The 20,697-nt window shown below is 36.9% G+C and overlaps 1 protein-coding gene across 2 annotated transcripts in view; it reads right to left on the bottom strand.

The window, feature by feature from the left end:
- Positions 1 to 11,249: 11,249 nt before the first annotated feature.
- Positions 11,250 to 20,697, bottom strand: part of GRIK2 (glutamate ionotropic receptor kainate type subunit 2) — a 515,180-nt gene continuing 505,732 nt past the window's right edge. Inside the window, exons 16-17 of one of the 2 annotated variants that reach the window (XM_032215938.1) lie at positions 18,062 to 18,239; positions 11,390 to 11,412 (exon numbers count right to left, since the gene is read on the bottom strand). In XM_032215938.1, the coding sequence (XP_032071829.1) occupies positions 11,390 to 11,412; positions 18,062 to 18,239 (201 nt within the window). Of the gene's footprint in view, positions 11,415 to 18,061; positions 18,240 to 20,697 lie in introns of both variants that reach the window. The other variant, XM_032215939.1, reaches the window with a different exon arrangement.

The following is a 20,697-nucleotide window of genomic DNA, read 5'->3' as shown; positions in this document are numbered from 1 at the left end:
AAAGTGGTTAAAGTGCTGGTTTAGAAAAGCAGAAGACTGTCAGTTCTAATCCTGGCATGAAAACCAACTGGGCGACTTTGAGTCAGTAATTCTTTCTCAAGCCATCTCACAGAGTTGTCAATGTGGAGAAACTAGGAGCAATTAGGTAGGTATTGCCATCTTGAATTATTTATAAAACTATGAAGATGAAATATAAAATAAATAAATTATGGAATATGAACTAATAAGTGAAAATCATGATAATTTTCAAGTGAAAATGCAGTTCTCCATGCTTGCCTAAGATGAGTTCCCTGTGGATCACATGAGACCATAACCAGGGACATGAACATTTGAAAGCCATTTAGGAATATTCCTGAACAAACAATATTTTATCTGTAGATAGGGAAATGTTTCAAGGCAGGTAACGCTGTTTCAAAAAACAATTGTCACTGCATTGTGCCTCAGAGGACAGTTTGTATTTCATTGAAAGGATTGTTAGCTTACCTCACTTGAGATTCCATCAGAAAACTGTCCTCGCATTATTAGATAAAAGAACCCTCATGCAGATCTATCAATATGTCAACTTTAAGTACTTTGAAGGCAACAAAGGTTTGCCTCTCAGGTGAGAACAAAAGCATGGGAAGCATAAGTAATTTATTCCTTTTTATTTTTCTGAAGGAGGCAGAAGGAAGCCCTGAGCTATTGGATTGCCAGAAAAAAGAGGGTAGTTGACAGTACCCAAATAAAGGAAAGTAGCCAACAAGCTGATTGTTTAACAGTTCTATGCAAGAGCTTTATAAGATTTACAAAGGTAAAATGCTGCCTAAACTCATAGTGTCCTGATATTTGATTGAATGAGAAATTCTTCAAAACAGCCTGGTTCAATCTCAGGTACATTTTAAATTATATTTAATATGGAAAGGCTTACATAAATGTGACTCAGCTAATTGCCTCTATGTAAGCAGTATGGAAAAAGAGACATGGTGGCTCAGTGGCTAAGACTTGAACTTGTCGATCAGAAAGGTCGGCAGTTCAGTGGAAAAAGAGACATGGTGGCTCAGTGGCTAAGACTTGAACTTGTCGATCAGAAAGGTCGGCAGTTCAGCGGTTCAAATCCCTAGGGCTGCATAATGGAGTGAGCTCCCATTACTTGTCCCAGCTTCTGCCAACCTAGCAGTTTGAATGCATGTAAAAATGTAAGTAGAAAAATAGGAACTACCTTTGGTGGAAAGGTAACAGTGGTCCATGGACCTTCGGCATTTAGTCATGCTGGCCACATGACCACAGAGACTTCTTCAGACAGGGCTGGATCTTCGGCTTTGAAATGGAGATGAGCAGCACCATCTCCTAGAGTTGGGAATGACTAGCACATATGTGTGAGTGGAACCTTTACCTTAAGCAGTATGGAAAATGACTTAATGGGTACACAGATCAAAACATTACATAAAATGAAAAAAATCATGTGAAAGCTATAATGGTGATGCTCAGTTATCCATTAATAGAGGATGTTTAATGAAAATTATTGAAGAAATTAAATATGCAGTATAAATAAATAGGCAGAGATAACTCAGAAATTTTCTTTTCCTCGTACTTAGTATTTTCTCCTAAAAACATAATCAGATTCTGCTGGACAGATTCTTGGTCCATCTCTTCCAACAGTGGCTAACTAGTCCCAGCAAATGGCCTTCAAAGGCAGTCACATTGCTATCAAGGCTAATACCCATTGACCTTTATGGCTTCCATGAATTGATCTAATCCTGGTTTGGAGCCTGTCATGGTGGTAGCTGGCACTACATCCTCTGATGGCAAATTCAAAAGATTAACTATGTATGGTGTAAATTGTATTTTTTTGTCTTTCATGATTCTTCTAGGATTCAATTTCATCAAATGACCTCTGGTTCTAGAATTTGGGAAGGGGAAAATAACTTATCTTTATCCACTTTGTCCATACCATGACTAATTTTGTACACCATAAACTCAATATTTCGCAAATAAAAGATTGCTTTGAGAAATTAAAGTGACCAATCCTTGATTCAGGATTTTTCACGGTGTATGACAATATTTTGATCTCTATTATGAATCCCAGGAATTGTTCTAGAGATATATTACTCTCACACACTTCTGTCACCCAAAATCAATAGATGTCAGGAATGAAAGGGATCACATTGTACCTACAGCCTACAGCTTTCAAATTTGAAAAACTTGCCAAGAAAAGAAAGAGACAGAAATGCAAGTTCAGCATCATGAACTAGAATAAAACAGCTGGCAAAAGATGCATCTGTACCTTCTAAAAAAAGTCCCAATCTTAATCTTATTTTAATAAAAGTTTGGGGAGGGGAATAAGATGTTGAGTCAGATATAATTATTGGGTAACTTGTCATGGAATATTCAATAAAGCACATTCAGTGGCTAATGTGTGATGGTAAATGATAGCTAATTTTCAAACTGTATGAACTATGGATTTCATTAGAAGCTTATTAAGCATTCATTAGCAGTCATTAAGCATTCTCTGTTGGTAAAGTCCAAAACAATTGTGGAAAAGTGGTCATACACAAAGGAGCATAGAACACATTCTCAGTTTCATAAACAATTCATCTGAGGCACTATTGGAGCATAATGCCTCAGATAAATTCACTTCTGGTCTTGATTGTACAAGAATATGCCAAGTACACCTGAATATTCTCCTATCATAAATAAGGGTTTATGAACACTATCTGATATCAACCAGTAAATTCTAATATTTGAGGGGAAATGGAAAAGCTTTCTGGCAGAGCTTCTTTTATCTCACTTCTGTCATAAACTATTATTGGGTAGTTTGCATTGATATGGAATTTATTATGGCACTTCTGATAAGTTTCTACCTACATCTGTCAGACTTGGGTTATTGTCTTGGAACCAAACCATGAAAGAAGAACTAAAGAGGATGTGGAAAATAAAGGGCAAACTTGTGGCAATGGTAGTAGGGGCACTTGGAGCTGTGACTCTTAAGAGTGGCTCCATCCAACACTAGGAACAACATCAGAGGCCTTAGTCCAGAAAAATGCAATCATAGAAACAGCTAAAATCCTATGCAGAACCCTCAAACTCCCAGGTCTCTAATAGAAGACCCAAGATTGAAGAAGACACATATCACTCACAAGGATGAGAAGAGAATATTTTTATACTGAAATGCATATCAAATGACATAGTTATTATTTTTAAATTGAAAGCAAATTTATCTCTAATTTTGTCTAAAAACTGGCATACAACTATGTTAATGTCATTATCAGGGGAAAAATAGATTGACATAGTGCTGGGGAATGATGTTATCATGAAAGCAAAAACTGTTAAGAAAATGGTTATAATTGTGAATAGTGAAGATTTCTAACAATAAATGGTTAAATGGCTAACTGACAAAATCTCTTATTAGTCTCTTACTGCAGTGAAGATTCGAAGCAAGGGGCCTTTCCTCACTTGTACTTAACCACAGCATAAAAGTGCTCAGACAATCTCTTTTTCTTTTGCTATATCCTCATGAGATTCCCTTCATCATTTTTACATCTCATACATGAGCAAGCTTAAATATATTCTGAACTGTTCAAATGTTAAGTTGATGTGTTTCAAGTAGGGAGTTTGGCATGACAAGCCACAAAAGTTGTAGGTGCAAACTGACATTCTTCACTAGTTGACATTTCAGCCTTATAACTACTGGTCAGGTGAGTTTGGTTTGGGCACTAGACTCTTCTTTGGCTCTTGAACATCGTGTCCCAGGGAAGTTCTCCATTGTATGATAAGAAAGTGTGCTCCATCCAAACCAGATTCTTCCCATTCGTCCACCATGTATCTGAGCCAACTTTGGAACATTTAGAGCCCACGCCCCACAGGGGGAAATTTGATTTTTAACGGGGGCAATTTGAACCTTGTTTAAAGCAAGTTAATGGTCTTTTAGGCTTCCTCTGCTTGAGTAGAGTTCACTTTTTGAATAAAGTAAGAATTATATGTCATAGGGGGGGAAGCATCAGGATTTTAGAAATGCTTAGGTGGGTCATGGCCAAAAAAGGTTGGGAATCACTGATTTAGATTAATATACTCAGAACAAGTTTTGACAGATAGTTTTATCTGCCATTCTATTGATCAGTCAAACGTTGCATCCACTTTATTCCCTGCCATATTAAGGAGCGATTGGGAGATATTTTCATGTTTGCTGTTGTGGAAAAAGGAAAGGTAAGGATGAAGAAGGAAGGGAAACAAAGCCAGAACAGTCCATAACCATTTTCTTAAAATGCCCTGTATAGAGTAAATAACATCAGGCTCATTTGCCATCATTTTGTGTGTAGCAGATTAGGAAGTGCTAGTGACTGTAAGTAATGAAGAACACCATAGACTTAGTCCATGAACCTTTCTTCACAATTCTCTTCCTTTTCTTTGAAAGAAATCACAAATGCAAAATGCATTTCATCCAATTGAATGAGAACCAGTGAGGGAAAACTAAGAATTTTCTCTAGTTGGTACAACATTGGATGGAACATTTTTAATATATTGATGAAATCCCAATGCTGGGAAGAAACCACTATTAAGGGTATCTTATACACAAAGTGGTAATATCTCATATAACTGGAGACAGTGTCAAGTTTAAGGAAATAAGTCCCCTCCTATCAATGGTATATTCCTCATTCTACATCCCTTGTCCTTGTATTGCTTTATATGTTTAAGAGTTTCTTGTGCAGGTGTTCTTCCACCCTTCAAAGGACAAAAAAAAGCAGACTCTCCTACTTTAATTATTGAAAACTCTTACATCTATCAACTATAGTGGTGATCAAACAAAATTTTCCTATTCATACAAATGAATGGGAAGAATGATGACTAGAAACTTTTTAAACTCCAGTCTTATTATCCAGATGGTGCTACATAATTGGTTTTTAGCTGAATTCTACTTAGATTTTGTAGGCTGCAGAGCAGGCAGGCCCTTTTGACAAAAACCAACTGGTTGCTAGAATTTTATACTGTAGAAAGTCAGATACATTTCACATCTAAAAGGAGCACATTTCACCTTATTTTAAAACTGGCAAAGCTTCAGCAACAGTCATAAATCTATAAGCTGAATACAGGTCTGGGAAATGCGATGTTGGATAGCAAACTTAGCCCTGTGTTGGAGAACTTCTAAACATTCATTTGAGGTTGTATAAATTCATCATAAGGCTATATTTCTTAATAGGTTTCACGTGAATATATTCCCATTATGGTTCATCATATTTAATATTCATATTTAAGACATCATATTGGTCTTCCTTTTCTTGTTGCTGTCCCAATATAGAGGCTCTAATTCCTCCTAGATTTCCAAGTCAGTATAATCAAAGTTACCAACAATGGAGAAGATTATTATCTAGGAACATCACTCCAGAGATGTAAGCTACTAGCACTTATTATTTTATCATTTGTATTAAAATATTAATGCAATTATAATACTACATTGTACTTCATATCACAAGGGTCATAATCATTTATAAAAGTAAAAAGTATTCTAATAAGATTGAGGCTCTTTGGATACATGATATTTAAAAATGCCTTAAGATACTTACAAGAAGGTTAATTTGCTCAAATGTAATTCTGCCCCTCATATCCCAGGTGAACTGGAGAGCATTTGTGCATAATGGTGCAATGTAAAATAGAAGTTTTAGACATCTTTTTTCTTCTTCAAGTATGTACAAATACAGGTAATTTTGTAAGAAAGGAGTCATAATCAAGTTTTCTCAGTGATGGTACTGCATATGTGGTTGAAGGTCAGAAGATAATCCTACTGTGGGCTTTCAACTCTTCTCCAATGGCTAAACTCAGAGTCCCCTATGTGTGAATCGGGCAGCTATATAAATTTGTTTAATAGACAAAGAACCTTCCTGGAACAAATTTGATCTATAGAGGAACTATGCAATGGAGGCAGAGAAATTTTCATTTCAAGGAGAATATTTGTGGCTCAGGGTTGAAATGTGGGGTCCTTGGTGCTTTCTCAACTTCATTGTTTTCTTGAAAATATTTTATTACCCAAACCAGGTAGCATCATCAGTGCTAATGATCACAGTATTCCATGTATAGTTTTACTAAGGCTTTATAAAGTGGTATTACTAATACTTCACATGTGATCTTGATTCTATCCCTTTGTTAATATAACCTAGGATTGTATCGGCTTTTTTGCCTGCCACACACAATTGGTTCATATTTACATCATTGTCCCCTAGGACAGCAAGATTCCTCTCACAATTATTGCTATTGAGCCAGGTTTCAGCTAAGCTATACCTGTACATTTGGTTTTTCTTGCCTAGGTGTAAACCTTACTTTTCTCTACATTGAATTTCATTTTGTTAGATAGGGCCCAATGCTCAAGTCTGTTCTAGATCTTGAGACTATTTTCTAGGTATTAGCTATTCCTGCCAGTCTAGTGTCGTCTGAAAGTTTAGTGTTATCTGAAAATTTGATGTTCTCCTTCTATTCATTCATCTAAATTGTTTATGAAGCTGAAGTTGAAGAGTACTAGGCCTAAAGTGGAAGTTTGAGATACCCCACTGCTTACTTCCCTTCGTGTAGCTGTAGTTCCATTAAGGACTACATTTTGAGTGTAGTTTGTCAGACAGTTACAAATTCATCTCATGGTTGTGCTGTCTATCACACATTTTTTCTAGTTTATGAAGAAGTGCACTGTAGTCTACTTTGTCAAATGCCTTACTGAAATCCAAGTATACTATCTCCATAGCATTTTGCTTGTCCACTAATTTAATCACATTGTCAAAGAATGAAATAAGATTTGTTTTTGACAAATCCATATTGGCTTCTGGTTATAACTTGGCTTGCTTCTAGGTGTTTGCAGATCTGCTGCTTGATGATCTGATCCAGGATCTTCCCAGGTATTGATGTCAGGCTCATTGGTCTATAGTTTCCTGGATCTCCCCCCCCATTTTTTAAAGCTGGGAAGCACACCAGCTCTTTTCCAGTCCTCAGTACTCCTGGATCTTTGAAAGATATGATGCAATGGTTCCAAGATCAGGTCTGCCAGTTCCTTCAGAACTCTGGGATGTAATCCATCAGGTCCCATATTTGAACACATATAGAGTGGACAGGTGTTGTCTTACCATTTTCTTGCTTATTTATATTCCTAATCTGTCTTTTATGGTTATGTTTTTAGTAGATTGGGCTATATTTTCTTTTTGCGTGAAGGTAGATGCAAAGAATACATTCAGCAGCTCTGCTTTCTCTCTATTGACCATTATTTCCATACCATCTTCTCCTATTAGCAGACAGATTATTTCCTTGACTTCATTCTGAGCCTTACCGTTCCTGACTTCATATTTGATTCCACCAAAAAAGGCACCAGGTCTTATTTTCGAGGAGGGCAATGTCATCCACTGCACGCTTCACCCCTGGCCTCTTTTTCACTGTCAGAGGCCTTCAGGAACTTCTTCATCTGGCAAGGCCAGGAAGGTTCTCTTTAACCTATAACAGATCTCCAGATCTATTCAGAACTCTGTTATAGGCTAGAGAGGCCTTCAGGAAAGGCCTTTAGGAAAGGTCTCTGTGGCTAATAACAGAGCTCTGGATCAAACCAAAGCTCTGTTATAGGTTACAGAGGCCTTCAGGAAAGCCTTGCTGGCAGAAGAAACGGGCCAAGGTGTGTGAGGCCTGGCTGCAACTATCCGAAGGTAAGTAGTAGGGCAGCTCCACCCCCCATCCCCATCCTAGCTTAATTTTTACCTGTGCACCCTGGAATGGACGGTCTTTATTGGGGCTTATTTTGTAGATAGGGCTTATATTGGGCACAAATGTAAAAATCAAGCTAGGACTTATTTTCTGAGTAGATCATATTTTCGGGGAAACCTGATATTAGTATATGATACAATAAGGTTTTTTTTTCAGCCAGTATATTGCAGAGCTGGATAATGATGAGTGGGACTGTTGCAAGAACATTAGTTGGCTTCCATGCCAAGAGAGTCCTAGAATCTTAGTTCAGTACCTTATCTACAACAGCACTCTGGCTGTTTCTGAATGGGGTATTAGTTGCAAATTATTTATTAGTGAATAATTATCATACAGCACCAATTATTTTATGTGAACTGATATACTTAGCAATAGCTTAGGTGCACTTGATCTTATACATAAACAGTCCTTGATCTGCGCTATGATGTTGATGGCAAGATCTAATTCAGTTTGAAATACATTGTATTGCAATGCCATGAAAGCAAATCCAACTAAATTGAATAAGGAGTAAAAAGAGTCAAGGGTGAGAATAATTTTCCTGAATTTCATTATACAGTAAAGACTTTCTTTTTATCAAAGAAAACATGCAGAACAAGGCACATAGGTTCCAATTCATAACAAGCTTTTGTTTCCCAAGTGTTTCAAAATCAGTAGTATGACTTTTGCACAATGTAATTTATCCATATTGAACTTCACTTTAGCAAAGCAGTTGCATGCATGAAACATATTGCAATTATAGACAAGCTCTATTATGCAATAGGATTTTCTTTTGGAAACTAGAAGAAATCAGTTAAAGTGTAGTTACTATTCCCTATATGATACTGACAACTGACTTTCTATGATGACACTGCCACTGTGGCACTTTGGGACACTGAGAATATCAGTCTTTTGCTGAAACAAGGAGGAACTCTAACCTGTTTGAGGCATTTGTGAGTCATGCCACAGACTGAACTTGTTTAACTATTTACCCACCCAAGCAGAACGTATAACATTTACAATAAGTAAATACTTACTGTAACATCTGGGAATTACAGCCACAGCCCACATCCAAATCCCAATGCAAATGGGTCTCACTATTTGAGTCATCTCACAATGAGTCACACCTTGCTTTGTTTTCAGAGAGAATAAGGAGGAACCAGGGAATATTGGAGTATAGGCCCCTCCATGTGTTCTGAGATCCATATAAGCAACAACCACCATAATGTAAAGAGAAATTGATTTCATGCATTGCAAGAATTGGTTTGTCTATAGACACATGCAACACTTTATAAGGGACTTTTTTTATAAAAAGTGCAAGTTGTTTAATGAACATTTGTGCCTTGAATATACAAATAGTATGTTCATTATCTACAGATGACTCATTGTTTCTATAAAATAATGTTTGGATTTCTGTTTATTAAAAATAAAAGAAGAAAAGAAATAAGTGATTTGTTTGGCATAAAAAGCTATATTTATAAACTGTGGCTATAGTCAAGTGTCCCTACATTATACATTTTCAGGATACAAATTTACAGTAAGACTATGTTAAAATCATTAAGATGGTATCACATCTGTTTTGAGCACCAGAAAGGTATTTGAAACACCAGTTTTTTTAAATATATCACTCACACAGGGGCTCCTTACCCAGGGCCTCAGAAGGCAGGAAGAAGCAATCAGCAGATGGTTTTTCTGTATCGATTTTGCTGAAAATAATAAAAGTTGCACACAAACACATTCTGCAACTGTTATCCATTCCCAGAGATCTGGCACAGAAGGGATCCCCTTTAGACAATGCCCAACAATTAACAACTAACTGAAAGGAATAGCAGCCAGTGAGATGGAGTGGGCCTAGTCTTGAAATACATTTCAGATGCTGATGTTCTTGCAAACTCAGGAGGGCGATGAGTGCAGAACTAGATCTTAATATTAGATGTTCTAACAATCCTATACGCATCTTGTTCAATTCACATTGAAATTCCCAACCCACCCTTCCCGGAAAACAACTGAAAACGGACAATTTTCTTTATGTATGTGTCGTGATCATTATTTCTTTTTTAATGTTTGTGCATTGGATTCAAACAGCAAACTGTGTGTACTTCAACTGTTATCACAATGTGGTCAAGAGGTCTGTGTCTTTCATAATTTACACACATTGGTTCATTACAGCATAATATCAGGCTAGTGAAAACCAAGGGTGTGGTATTATAAGCAGTATTGGTAGTGCACCTAGATATTATATTATCTAACTTGAAAATATTTCTAAGATTTCCCCATTTTTTTCCACGATAAAAATAGTTTTCACCAAACGTTGGTGGTGCACACACACTACCAGCCACTCTTCGCACCACACCCCTGACCGTGATTGAAACGCAGGTTCTTGAGATTGTTGATTTAAAAAGTATTACAAAAAATTTCCATACAAAAAACTATTTTCATAGAAATCTTGCATTTCCACAAATAAATCTGAACATTCTTTTCCCTCTTGTTTTTGGATGAGGGAAAAAAAGGCTCAAGAATGTTGCTGCTTTAAACACCATTGATTGTGTTGAGAAATGCAGTCCAGTTTTTAAGTTCTCCACTTTTCCTGCTGATTAGGTCACCCATCTACAGCTACTTGTGAGAACAGGCTCCCTTGAGTTCATTTTGAAGCAGGAACAAGAGTTTTCCAGACCCCCTTCAGGGTTACAAATTACACTCTTCTGCTATATCAAATGTATACTTTGCTTCACAGTTAAACAATGACAGAATTGCTTATAGTTAGGCATCATAAGGAACATTATCTTTAAGAAAAGAAACTGAGGGAAAACTTTTTTTTCTTATTTAAAATATGGCCCACCTCCTTTGGGTTCTCTCCAAGCTCCAACACAGATGAATGTGATTTTCTATTGGCATAGGTTTTTATCTTTATTTAGGTGAATGACACAGCGAGAGAAACAAAAATTGCAAGTAATACTTCTGTTTTCATTCTTCTATTTATGGTTTCCTTTTTCACGACTTTCCCTCTGAATTAGCTCCTATCAGCTGGCAGGTCCATATTCACTTTGGTCAGCAATTACAAGATCTTCTATGCCCAAGAGTACAAAACAGAGTTAGGGTTTTTTCCCTCCTGTGAATAGAGTTTTGAGCTATTATTTTTCAGAAACTCCTCTGGTACAGTAGTTACTTTCTTGAAGCTGTTTGATTGCTTCTCCAGTCCCTGGCAAATGATGCACTTCAAAAAGAAACCTGCCATTTCTCACTGCAACTCCAGAAAATTCCCATAGAACTTTTGCTTGTTACAGAAAGGTGGACCCCATGACAAACGGTGGAATGCCAACACCCCAACCCCTCCCTCCCCTGACAAATACGGTTGCTCTGTGATGCTTGTGATTCGAGTCTGGCCTTTGCAACTGCTTAGATCTCAGAGTCTCTAGTTCATAGACACAGCGGCATGAGGTAACTCATTTTATTTTGCACAGGTTGCATATTTCCACAGGAAACATTCTCGCAAACGTTGGTTGGGGGGGGAGGAAAGGAAAGGGGAAAAAAAAAACAACAGTTTGTGCTTGGGGTTGGGTGGTGTCCCAGCTCTATGCCATAGTTTCTTTTCCTGGCAACCTTCTGTCATTAAATGTGTGCATGTTGATAACCTCTTCTGTCTTCACAATTACAGGAGCCTGTGGTTTGTGTTTTAACCGACGCTGACATTTCAAGGACATTCTCAGCTCCTCTACCATGGCACTACAAAAGGACCTCTATAGGGGAAGTATGGGGGGGGAAATAAAAAGAAGAAAATAGAAAATCATAAAATTATTATTGTTGTTATTGCAGTGGCACATAGATTAATTAATCATTTGATGTTATTAATCAAGTCATTTATTTTCAATTTCTAGCTGAAGTTTAGGCAAACCTAGTAAGTGAAAAAGAGTGATAAAAAAATCTGCTCCCAAGTCTAATACTTCTTATGGGCAACATTGGAAATTTTGAGTCATTTCTTACCTGGAATTATAAATCTCCTGATTGCTCAGTCCTCCCAACCCTTAAATATATGTTGTGCTTCTGCTAAAATCTCCTAGCAACATTATTATATTTTAAATATGCATCTCATATGGTTAAACTGCCACCAAGCTGTTTGACTTTCTGAAAACATTTTATTTTCTAAGTAGGTTCTAATGATGTACATTACATATAAAGAGTTGATCCCATGTACTGTATATTGCTTGGTGGTTTAATGAGGTGGCGATTGGATGAGTCACAGCTGATAATTGCACACATGGAAAGTGATGTAGCTGAAATGAAAAGATCCTCTTTTGCATCCCGATGAAACACCCTGCGTCAATGATTACTGTTGCAGAAATGGAAACCATCAATAGATATTCCAAAAGTCATCAGCTAATGAACATACATGGTCACAGGTATTCTCAGGATAAACGTGCAGTCAGATACCTAGTTGCTGCTAGCAAAGGCCTTCAGATCATGACATTCTGAATCTTCAAAATAATGCATATTTATTCTGAATAAATGTCTACTTTAAATATTGCTTTTATATTACATGGTACTAACTTAAATTTATAATACTGAATAATCAGATATCAACAAAAGAGACCAAAAAGTTGAAAGCTGTACCCAAGGAAAGTTAAAATAATGACAAAATGAAACAGGTTTTTATATTGCATTCATCTGTTTTAAAATATTTACTTTTCTTTGATATGTACCCTGGAGTTTAGCAATCATTCATTCATGTATAAATTACACCTAGACCAATAAAGGAGAATATTTGTAGTTGAGGTTTGAAAGGGTTGATTGTTTTCTTGCAGATGTTTCAAAGAACACCAATGGCCCCTCCTTACATCTAAAATCTACAGGGACCTTGTCTCAAAGCTGCTTTTTCCTTGGTGTTTTGCTTCTCATCCAAGAAGTTCCATCACTTCTTGGATGAGAAATGAAACATCCTCTTCATCAAGGGGGAAAAAAAACACAGTCCAGTTGCGTTTTGAAAAAGCAGCTTTGAGACAACTATGACCTGGATGATCCGAGAATCTCCATAGACAACAGGAACTTTATTGTCATTCTCACCAAGGGAGTAACAAGAAAAGTGGAAACCAAATGGTTTAAGAGCATTATGCTCAGCATACTTTCAGGTGTACACTATTTAAAACACTTTTATAATACAATCAGAAACAATTGACACCTAAATTATTCCCTTGCGTTGCAAATCAAAAGAAATAAAACCGTGTCCTCTTGCTCTGCATAATCCTGTCGGGAATGTAAGTATACAATGGCGTACGAATTCCAAATGGTTTGTTCACAATGAAGAGTTTGCAAACAAAAGAGCTTTTGTGAAAAAAACAAAATGCTTGCTCATCCTTTCAATGCATTGATGCTCCCCCTTGAAGTACATTGTAAAGTTGAAGAAAGTCTTGGACTTTTGTTTTTTTGATCATGTTTCAATCAAGTTTAATAAGACAAATCACCTTAAAAACCAGAGGGAATAATCGAGGTTACAGACTATATTTACTACACTACCAAGGTTATCATAAACCAAACTCAGGTTTTGTATGGTTAACAGTAGGTCATCAGAAAAAGAAAACCTGTCAATGTGGCTTCATTTTTGTGAGGTTTCAGGCGTAGGTTTCTATCTTGTTTCAACACAACCAAGTATATAGTACTTATAATAGATTTGTTCTGCTAATTTGATCATTTTGGCTGAATTTTAGTAAACCCAAAAGGAGAAAAAGCCAACATTTGAAAATATATCTTCATACATCCTTTATTGTTGGAACAATAGTCATTGTACTTTACCTACATAGGCACAGATATTGGCTTACAACTAAAAGTACCATTTCAGATCAAATCCAAAGAGTTCTATGATTGCAAGATATGCAATTTTTTTTCAGCAGGTATTTCTGCTGTTTTATCACACAGTCCTCTACACTTTACACTGGATTCCCCAAACCAAAATTCATTAGTGCTTGATTAATTTAAGACACAGAACAGCTTCCTGTGATCATCCAATCCCCAATCGTAATGGTTACAATGAGCCAATTGTAATCCTATACAAACAACTATGGAATTGTTGTGCTCTCTCTTCCTCTGCTCATATGTGTATAGGGGAGAGAGAAAGTGTGTGGGAAAGGAGGGAGGGAGGGAGAGAGAGAGAGAGGAAGGGAGGGAGGGAGAGAGAGAGAGATAGATGCATTCTACATTGGAACCACTACTTACTTCTGTACATATTGTATTCAAGGAAGTAGCAATATGTAGCACAGGTACCTGAAGACAAGTTGAATATCTATTATGAGTTGGAGAGCTATGTATAGATTGTATAGACTTTTTTTCCCAGCTAGTTTTGCTCAAACTTTCCCAGATGTCAAATTAGAGTCTTTTTTTTAGTTATCTTCAGACTTACTTTTGTATACAGTGAATATATAACTTGATAAGCTATTCCTGAAGAACAGAGTGAAGGAACCCAATGCATAAAATGAATATTTTGCCACTCTTCAGAGCAAAACAGCTTACAGAATTAAAATGTTCTGTGACCAGTTTTCCCACTTGCATTTTTAGTTCAAAGTAGCCAGGTGTGACTCAAGTAAAGAATATGCTGTAGATTTCGAAGCTCTTCACTGTTTCCCCTTCCCATTTTCATTTTGTGTGGATTTATATGACAAAGAGACTTACAAACAGACAGACATATGGATGGAGAGATTGATGGATAGACGGTCCTTCTTCAACAGTACAATAACAGCTTGGGAAGATATATTAGACTGAGAAAACAACAGAGAAGGAAAAGCTGAAGTTTTTCTCTCACTATTGGTTTTTTCTATTTTTTATTTTATTTCTGACACTGTCGCTGCTTGGATCTACATCAGTGGTGGGTTCTGGATCCTGTTCCAACCAGTATGGTTGGAACAGGGCCGGCGTCACTTGCATGGATGTGCGTGGCGTGCGCATGCATCGTACCTTCATGCGACATCTCCACAAGCCTCTGCGATGCTCCAGCTGTTTGGCGGAGCATCGCACAAGTACCGTACGCACCATGCACGTGCACGGAAGTGCCAAAGGCTTAAAGGACAATAAGGAGCTCGGGTGGGCGGGTGGGTACCGGAACAGTACCGGAACAGTACCTGTACCGGAACAGTACCTGGTGCTCTGGGCAGGCTCTGGTATGTCTGTACTGGGCATACCACCTGCAACCCACTATTGATCTACATACATGGTAACATAGGAGATCAAGTATTAGGATCACCCCATGACATTGGCCCACCTCTTTCCCTGTGCCAGAAGAAGGGGCATGCTGTGAATCCTGTCAATCAGGGAATTCTGGCTGGAATGAGGAGTACAATTTCTGCTGTGGCTCGTACCCTCTGGAACATCTTGTTTGATCTGAAAGTGGTTAAAGGACTGAGATAAGACTCCACATCCTTGTTCCGTTTAAGTCATTTGTAATGTTAAAATTTATTGTTTTATCTTGTTACTTACTTTAGTTACTCTAGCTCATCCTATTCTCCAAAGCACCTGAAGGCAGGACAAGAAGCAATAAATGGAAACTAATCAAGGAGAGAAGCAACCTAGAACTAAGGAGAAGTTGACTGATAGTGAGAACAATTAATCAAAAGTGGAACGACTTACCTCCAGATACTGGAAGTTTTTAAGAAGAGATTGGTCAACCATTTGGTGCCTGAGCAGAGGATTGGACTAGAAGACCTACAAATCTGGTCCCTTCCAACTCTGTTTATTCTACTTATTTGTAAGCTACCTAGACTCGCCTCTCGGTGAGATGGGCAGCATATAAATTTAATAAATAAATAAATCTTTTTTCTTTATTAAATGTTCTCTTGCTCAAACTAGGCAAAGATACCATATGTGTTGAATAAATTCTCTGCAGCATTCATTTTACAATATGGAAGTGCAGTAATTATCATACAATAGAATCTAAAATATTATTTGACTAATGAAAGTTAGTTTGGTTTTTATTAGATGATGCAAATTTCTTTAATATTCTCTTTCTCTCGTTCCTAACAATTCCATGGGCCTTTCCAGGAAGAACTAGGCCTGCTGGAGACATCTTGCTAGGTGCCTCCACCAACATAATAGTAAATCATGGAAATTCATGGAACAGGTCTTTGCTACCTGTATGTGATATATATAAATCTGTAGTGGCTTATTTCAAGTCAACAACAGCAAACAAATTTGGGACTCAGTAACTGAGATTAATTAAATACATATAGGCCTATTCTTATGTATATATGAAATCACTTATGTCCTCCAAGAGTTTCTTTATTGGCTCATTTATATTGACAGGAAGACAACATGTTTTGTAATTCTATGTATGTATGTATGTGTGTGTGTGTGTATGTGTGTGTGGTGTGTGTGTATGTGTGTGTGGTGTGTGTGTGTGTGTGAGAGAGAGAGACAACCCTTGGTATGCCCAAATATGGGAGGAAGCAAACTGCTTCCATTCTCTGTCTATCGGCTTGTCACAAGAGACCATCACGACAGAAACCCAATATTTTTACTGCTGCCTTTGTTACATTTGTGTTGTATTTGTGCCATTTATTTATTTATCAGCACAAATACAACATGTGTGTGTGTGTGTGTGTGTGTATGTTGTAACTTCCCTTTTTTCTTGTTTTAATTTTTGAACGACTCTGCCATTGTTTCCCTTCTAGTTTTCTTAAACAAACATATTCCATTTTTCCTGTGCTTAACAGTAATATCTTTACTTTAAATAAGTAAACTGCTTTATGGAAGTTCATACAAAAATGACTCTCAAAATTTAGTAGGAATCTAGAAGCTTTACTCAGAAATGTATTATTTCCAACTTTGCACAGTAGACGATATTTGAAATCTTGTTTTTAAAAAAAAACTTTGCCATTTATACCTGATGTGAGGTTCAGTGTTCTACCATCTATTAGGACATCTGCATCAAAGTGCTTTTCATGTTTGTTTGCTTTGAGAGTTGCTAGATTTCCCTTAGCCTTTTTTTCCTAATAAGCTTCTGATCAGCATTATGCCCAGAATATCAAATAATGAGGATATTAGGAGTTGACAGTCCAGATCATTAAAGCTAAGTGAGAAAAGTGAGCTCCCGAAAGTAGATAAAGTATATACAAATGTGTATTGCTAAATTGTTCAAATGAATAATTCATTGTAAAACATTTTTCCAATATTTATTTCAATTTTAAATAGGTATCAGATGATATATGCTTTCTTGATGACCACTGACTTTTTAGATGATTTTATGTCTGTGATCTCCATTGTGTATAGCAATGTTTAAGGACTGGTTTGTCTCAAAATTATTAAAATAGTAAATCTGAGAAGCAAAACAAGTAAACCTAGATAACTCACATCTTATAATTCACCTAATTCATATAATTTTAAAACCAGATACAGGCATCATTTTCTATTTTAACACTATTAACCATTCAGTTTGGGGGTCAATGGCACAAATCACTTGTGAAAAGACATTGAAAACTTTGTCTTCACTTGTTTATCAAATAACCCAAGAGATTAATTAATCTCCCGATCCAGAATTTGCCAAGAATAAAAAAAAAGAGTCTTCTTCAAGTAATACAAGATTTTAAGGCTGTGGATGACTGACAGTCTTAGAAACTGTAGAGATTCTTTCTAAGAAGACAGAAGGGATTTTTTTTTCCTGTTGGCTTTCCTACTGATAAACTTGAATTATTCTACCAGTCTGTCATTAGTTTGTGCAGTAAGTAACAGAAGGATCTTCCTGTTAGAAATAGCCACAATGTTCTCCTGAAGAAAATAGAATATTATATACTCTTAATTGGAAGATAGTAAAATAAGGGATGCAGTGGCTCAGTGGCTAAGACGCTGAGTTTGTCAATCACAAAGATTGGCAGTTCGGCGGTTCGAATCCCTAGCGCTGTGTAATGGAGTGAGCTCCCATTACTTGTCCCAGCTTCTGCCAACCTAGCAGTTTGAAAGCATGTAAAAATGCAAATAGAAAAATAGGGACCATCTTTGGTGGGAAGGTAACAGCATTCCCTGAGCCTTCAGCATTTAGTCATGCTGGCCACATTACCACAGAGGTGTCTTCGGACAGTCCTGGCTCTTCGGCTTTGAAACAGTGATGAGCACTACCCCATAGAGTGGGAATGACTAGCACATATGTGTGAGGGGAACCTTTACCTTTTAAAATAAGGCCTAGATATCTCTTAATGTGAACTTTCAGGTCTGCTGATTTCTAACCTTCACCTTTCTTTCACCAAGAGTATATTAAGTTGAGGACAATCATGGCAAGAATGCTCTGGGGATAAGTGAAGTCTTATCTAATGCCAACATTAGGTTGCTACTAACTAATGAACAAAGGTTTGTCAGTGATGAGTAATTACTAATGATCAACTGAAGCGAAGACCTTTGAGTTTTGCTGACTCACCTGTGGATCTAGGTTGGGGTTGATGGGATTGCACTTGTGTGGTTCCATTCTTCCCTCTCAGAGAGATCTCAGAGGATGATATTGGGCAATTGCTGAGCTGCCTCGTGGGCTCTCTTTCATGCGGAATTCCACAAGGTTTCATTCTGTCATCCTTCCTTTCAACATGTATATGAGGCCACTGGGGGAAGATAATGAAAGAGTTTGGGCTGTGGTGTATCAAGAGATAGAAGATACACAGCCCATTTTTCCCTACTTGCCAAAGCAAACTAGTGAAGACACTAATATTTCTTAGGGCCAGACATGAAGGTCAATAGTTGTACAGAGACTGGACAAATAAAAGATGATGTAATTGTTATGAAACTCATGCTATTTTGCTGAAGGTTCTGCGGTAAAGTTTTGTTTAAGGAAGTGGGCAAAAGGAGTTCAGTAAGACAATAATTCTAGGAGTCCTTCCATGTCTTTAGGATTTTGGAATATAAGACACTGCATTGTCTTGCAAGAGGCTGTTCCCATTCCATAAGGACTACTCTAAAAAAAGCAAGATACTTGCACTGGAAGTTGGCAACTTTCTGCTAACTTTGGTAATGCTATGAAAAAGATCTCAAGTCACTCAATGGTCCAAATTCTGTGGAACTGAAACATTCTCAATTGAACCAGAAACTTAAGAGAAACTGGGTTATTTTTGTACATTTTAAACTACTGGATACTTTTAAGATCTGAACTGCTAATTATTTGCCAATTGCAATGCCAATTAGGCAATTATTAGAGAGTGATTTCAAGAAACATATGAAACTATAGAACATATGGAGACTGTATCTGAAGATAGTTACCTGTAATATTCTGAAATTAGTACAAAAAAAAGTTCTTGGAAAAGATAACTTATGCACAAGACTTCTTTGATGCTCAATTAACTCAACGTGATTTTGAATTTATGGAATCTATTTGTACAATGGATGTGAAAGGAGAGAGAGAGACTATATCTTTAACCATAGTCATGAACTCCTACAATATTTGTAAAAAATTACTAGTTTACTTTGTGTATTAGAAAAGAACATTGTGACTGTAAATTGCTACACTGAAATGCCCAATTTGGACAAAAACTATGAATCGATTCTGGATGGCCTTTTTCCATGTCTATTAAGGGAATGTTTTGTGAAATATGTCTTATTGTTTCTTTAAACACAGAATTTCTACATTCTTGTTTTTAGAACAATGTAAGAAGCAAGAGTGTTTTATCTAGCACATAGAAAGAGGAAGACAAAGATTACTGGGCCGGCCTGTAATACATAGTATGAGTTTCATTCTTCTGTGTCTTCCATGAAGATCCTTCTCTGATCCTTGACACTGTATCAAGGAACAAAGGGCAGAAAACTGTTATAAATACTAGTCAGTATACTAACATAGAGCTGCCTTATATATTAATTTCATCTGTGATGCTGTGATAAACAGATTTGATGCTGTGATAAACAGATTGACTTTCACAGTGCAATAAGCCTGTTTTTCCAACAGGGGAAAAGATTTACATCAGCTGGTGTAGTCTCTTTTTTAAGCAAATATTTCTTAGAAACAGTGTTGCAGATATCCTCAAGTGGGTTGAATTGCTTTATCAAATATTTTAAAATGTTGCACTGGCCCCAAATATTAGTATTAGAACTCAGGTCAATTGGCATTTTAATAAATATTATACCCTTATAACCAAGATTTTTTTAAGTGAAGGGTTAATTCAAGAAAAAGTACAAAGAGTTATTTAGACTTGCTATTTTCGTATAAAAGATTTGGGCATATGTATCTACCTGTAAAAAAGTTATGGCTTTGTAAACTTTTTTTAAAGGAATGTACTTTAAAAAATAAATTCACAAATGGTCCCAAAGAGTAAACTGCATGGGTTGTGCACAAACTGTTTCTGTACTGGAAGAAAAAAAAAAAGAGATGTAAATGCTGAGTTTCTGAGCTGACTGACCTCTCCATATTGTATCCACAAATTGAATACATACTAAAATAGTACAGTCTGTTTTTTTACCCAAGATTAGTTCCGGCTGTATGATAATGGGACTAAAATTTAAGCCTAAAACAGATTTACTCAGTCACTCACTCACTCACTCAATCAATCCATATCTACATGGCTCACTATTAAACATTCTAAGCCTGATAGTAATGACAGATCCTAAAGGGCAGCAAGTAGCAACTCATAATGGAGTGTGCTATATTAGACCTGTCATACTTTGGGCAGTAAAAATGTGGCAACCCACAAAAAAAAAAAAAGGAAAAGGATTAGTGTTTCTTCCCTATTATATCAGTCCAGCCCATCAAGTCCCATCTGTTGGAGTTGTCATTCAGTAGGAGCATGAAAAAGGGCCTTCTCGATCCCTTTTTATGAAAGACCATTCCCCTGACTCATGGTTGGTTCCCAACTGGCTGCTTTCCTGAAAGGCACTAAAGATGTGGTTTTGTCAGAGGACCTGGGAACCACAAGTGGAAACAGAGCCAACCAACTGACTGTGTTGTTGCTGCCTTGTGGGGTAGGGTGGGGTTTTATGAGTTTTATGATATGATATGATGTATGTATATGTGTGTGTGTGTGTGTGTGTGTGTGTGTTTTATTTGTGCTGATAAATAAATAAAGGGAGACTAGTATA

Source organism: Thamnophis elegans, chromosome 4 (assembly GCF_009769535.1).
Source record: "Thamnophis elegans isolate rThaEle1 chromosome 4, rThaEle1.pri, whole genome shotgun sequence".
Taxonomy (NCBI): Eukaryota; Metazoa; Chordata; class Lepidosauria; order Squamata; family Colubridae; genus Thamnophis; species Thamnophis elegans.
The sequence above is the reverse complement of the archived record's forward strand: the minus strand, read 5'-3'. Positions and strand labels throughout refer to the sequence as shown.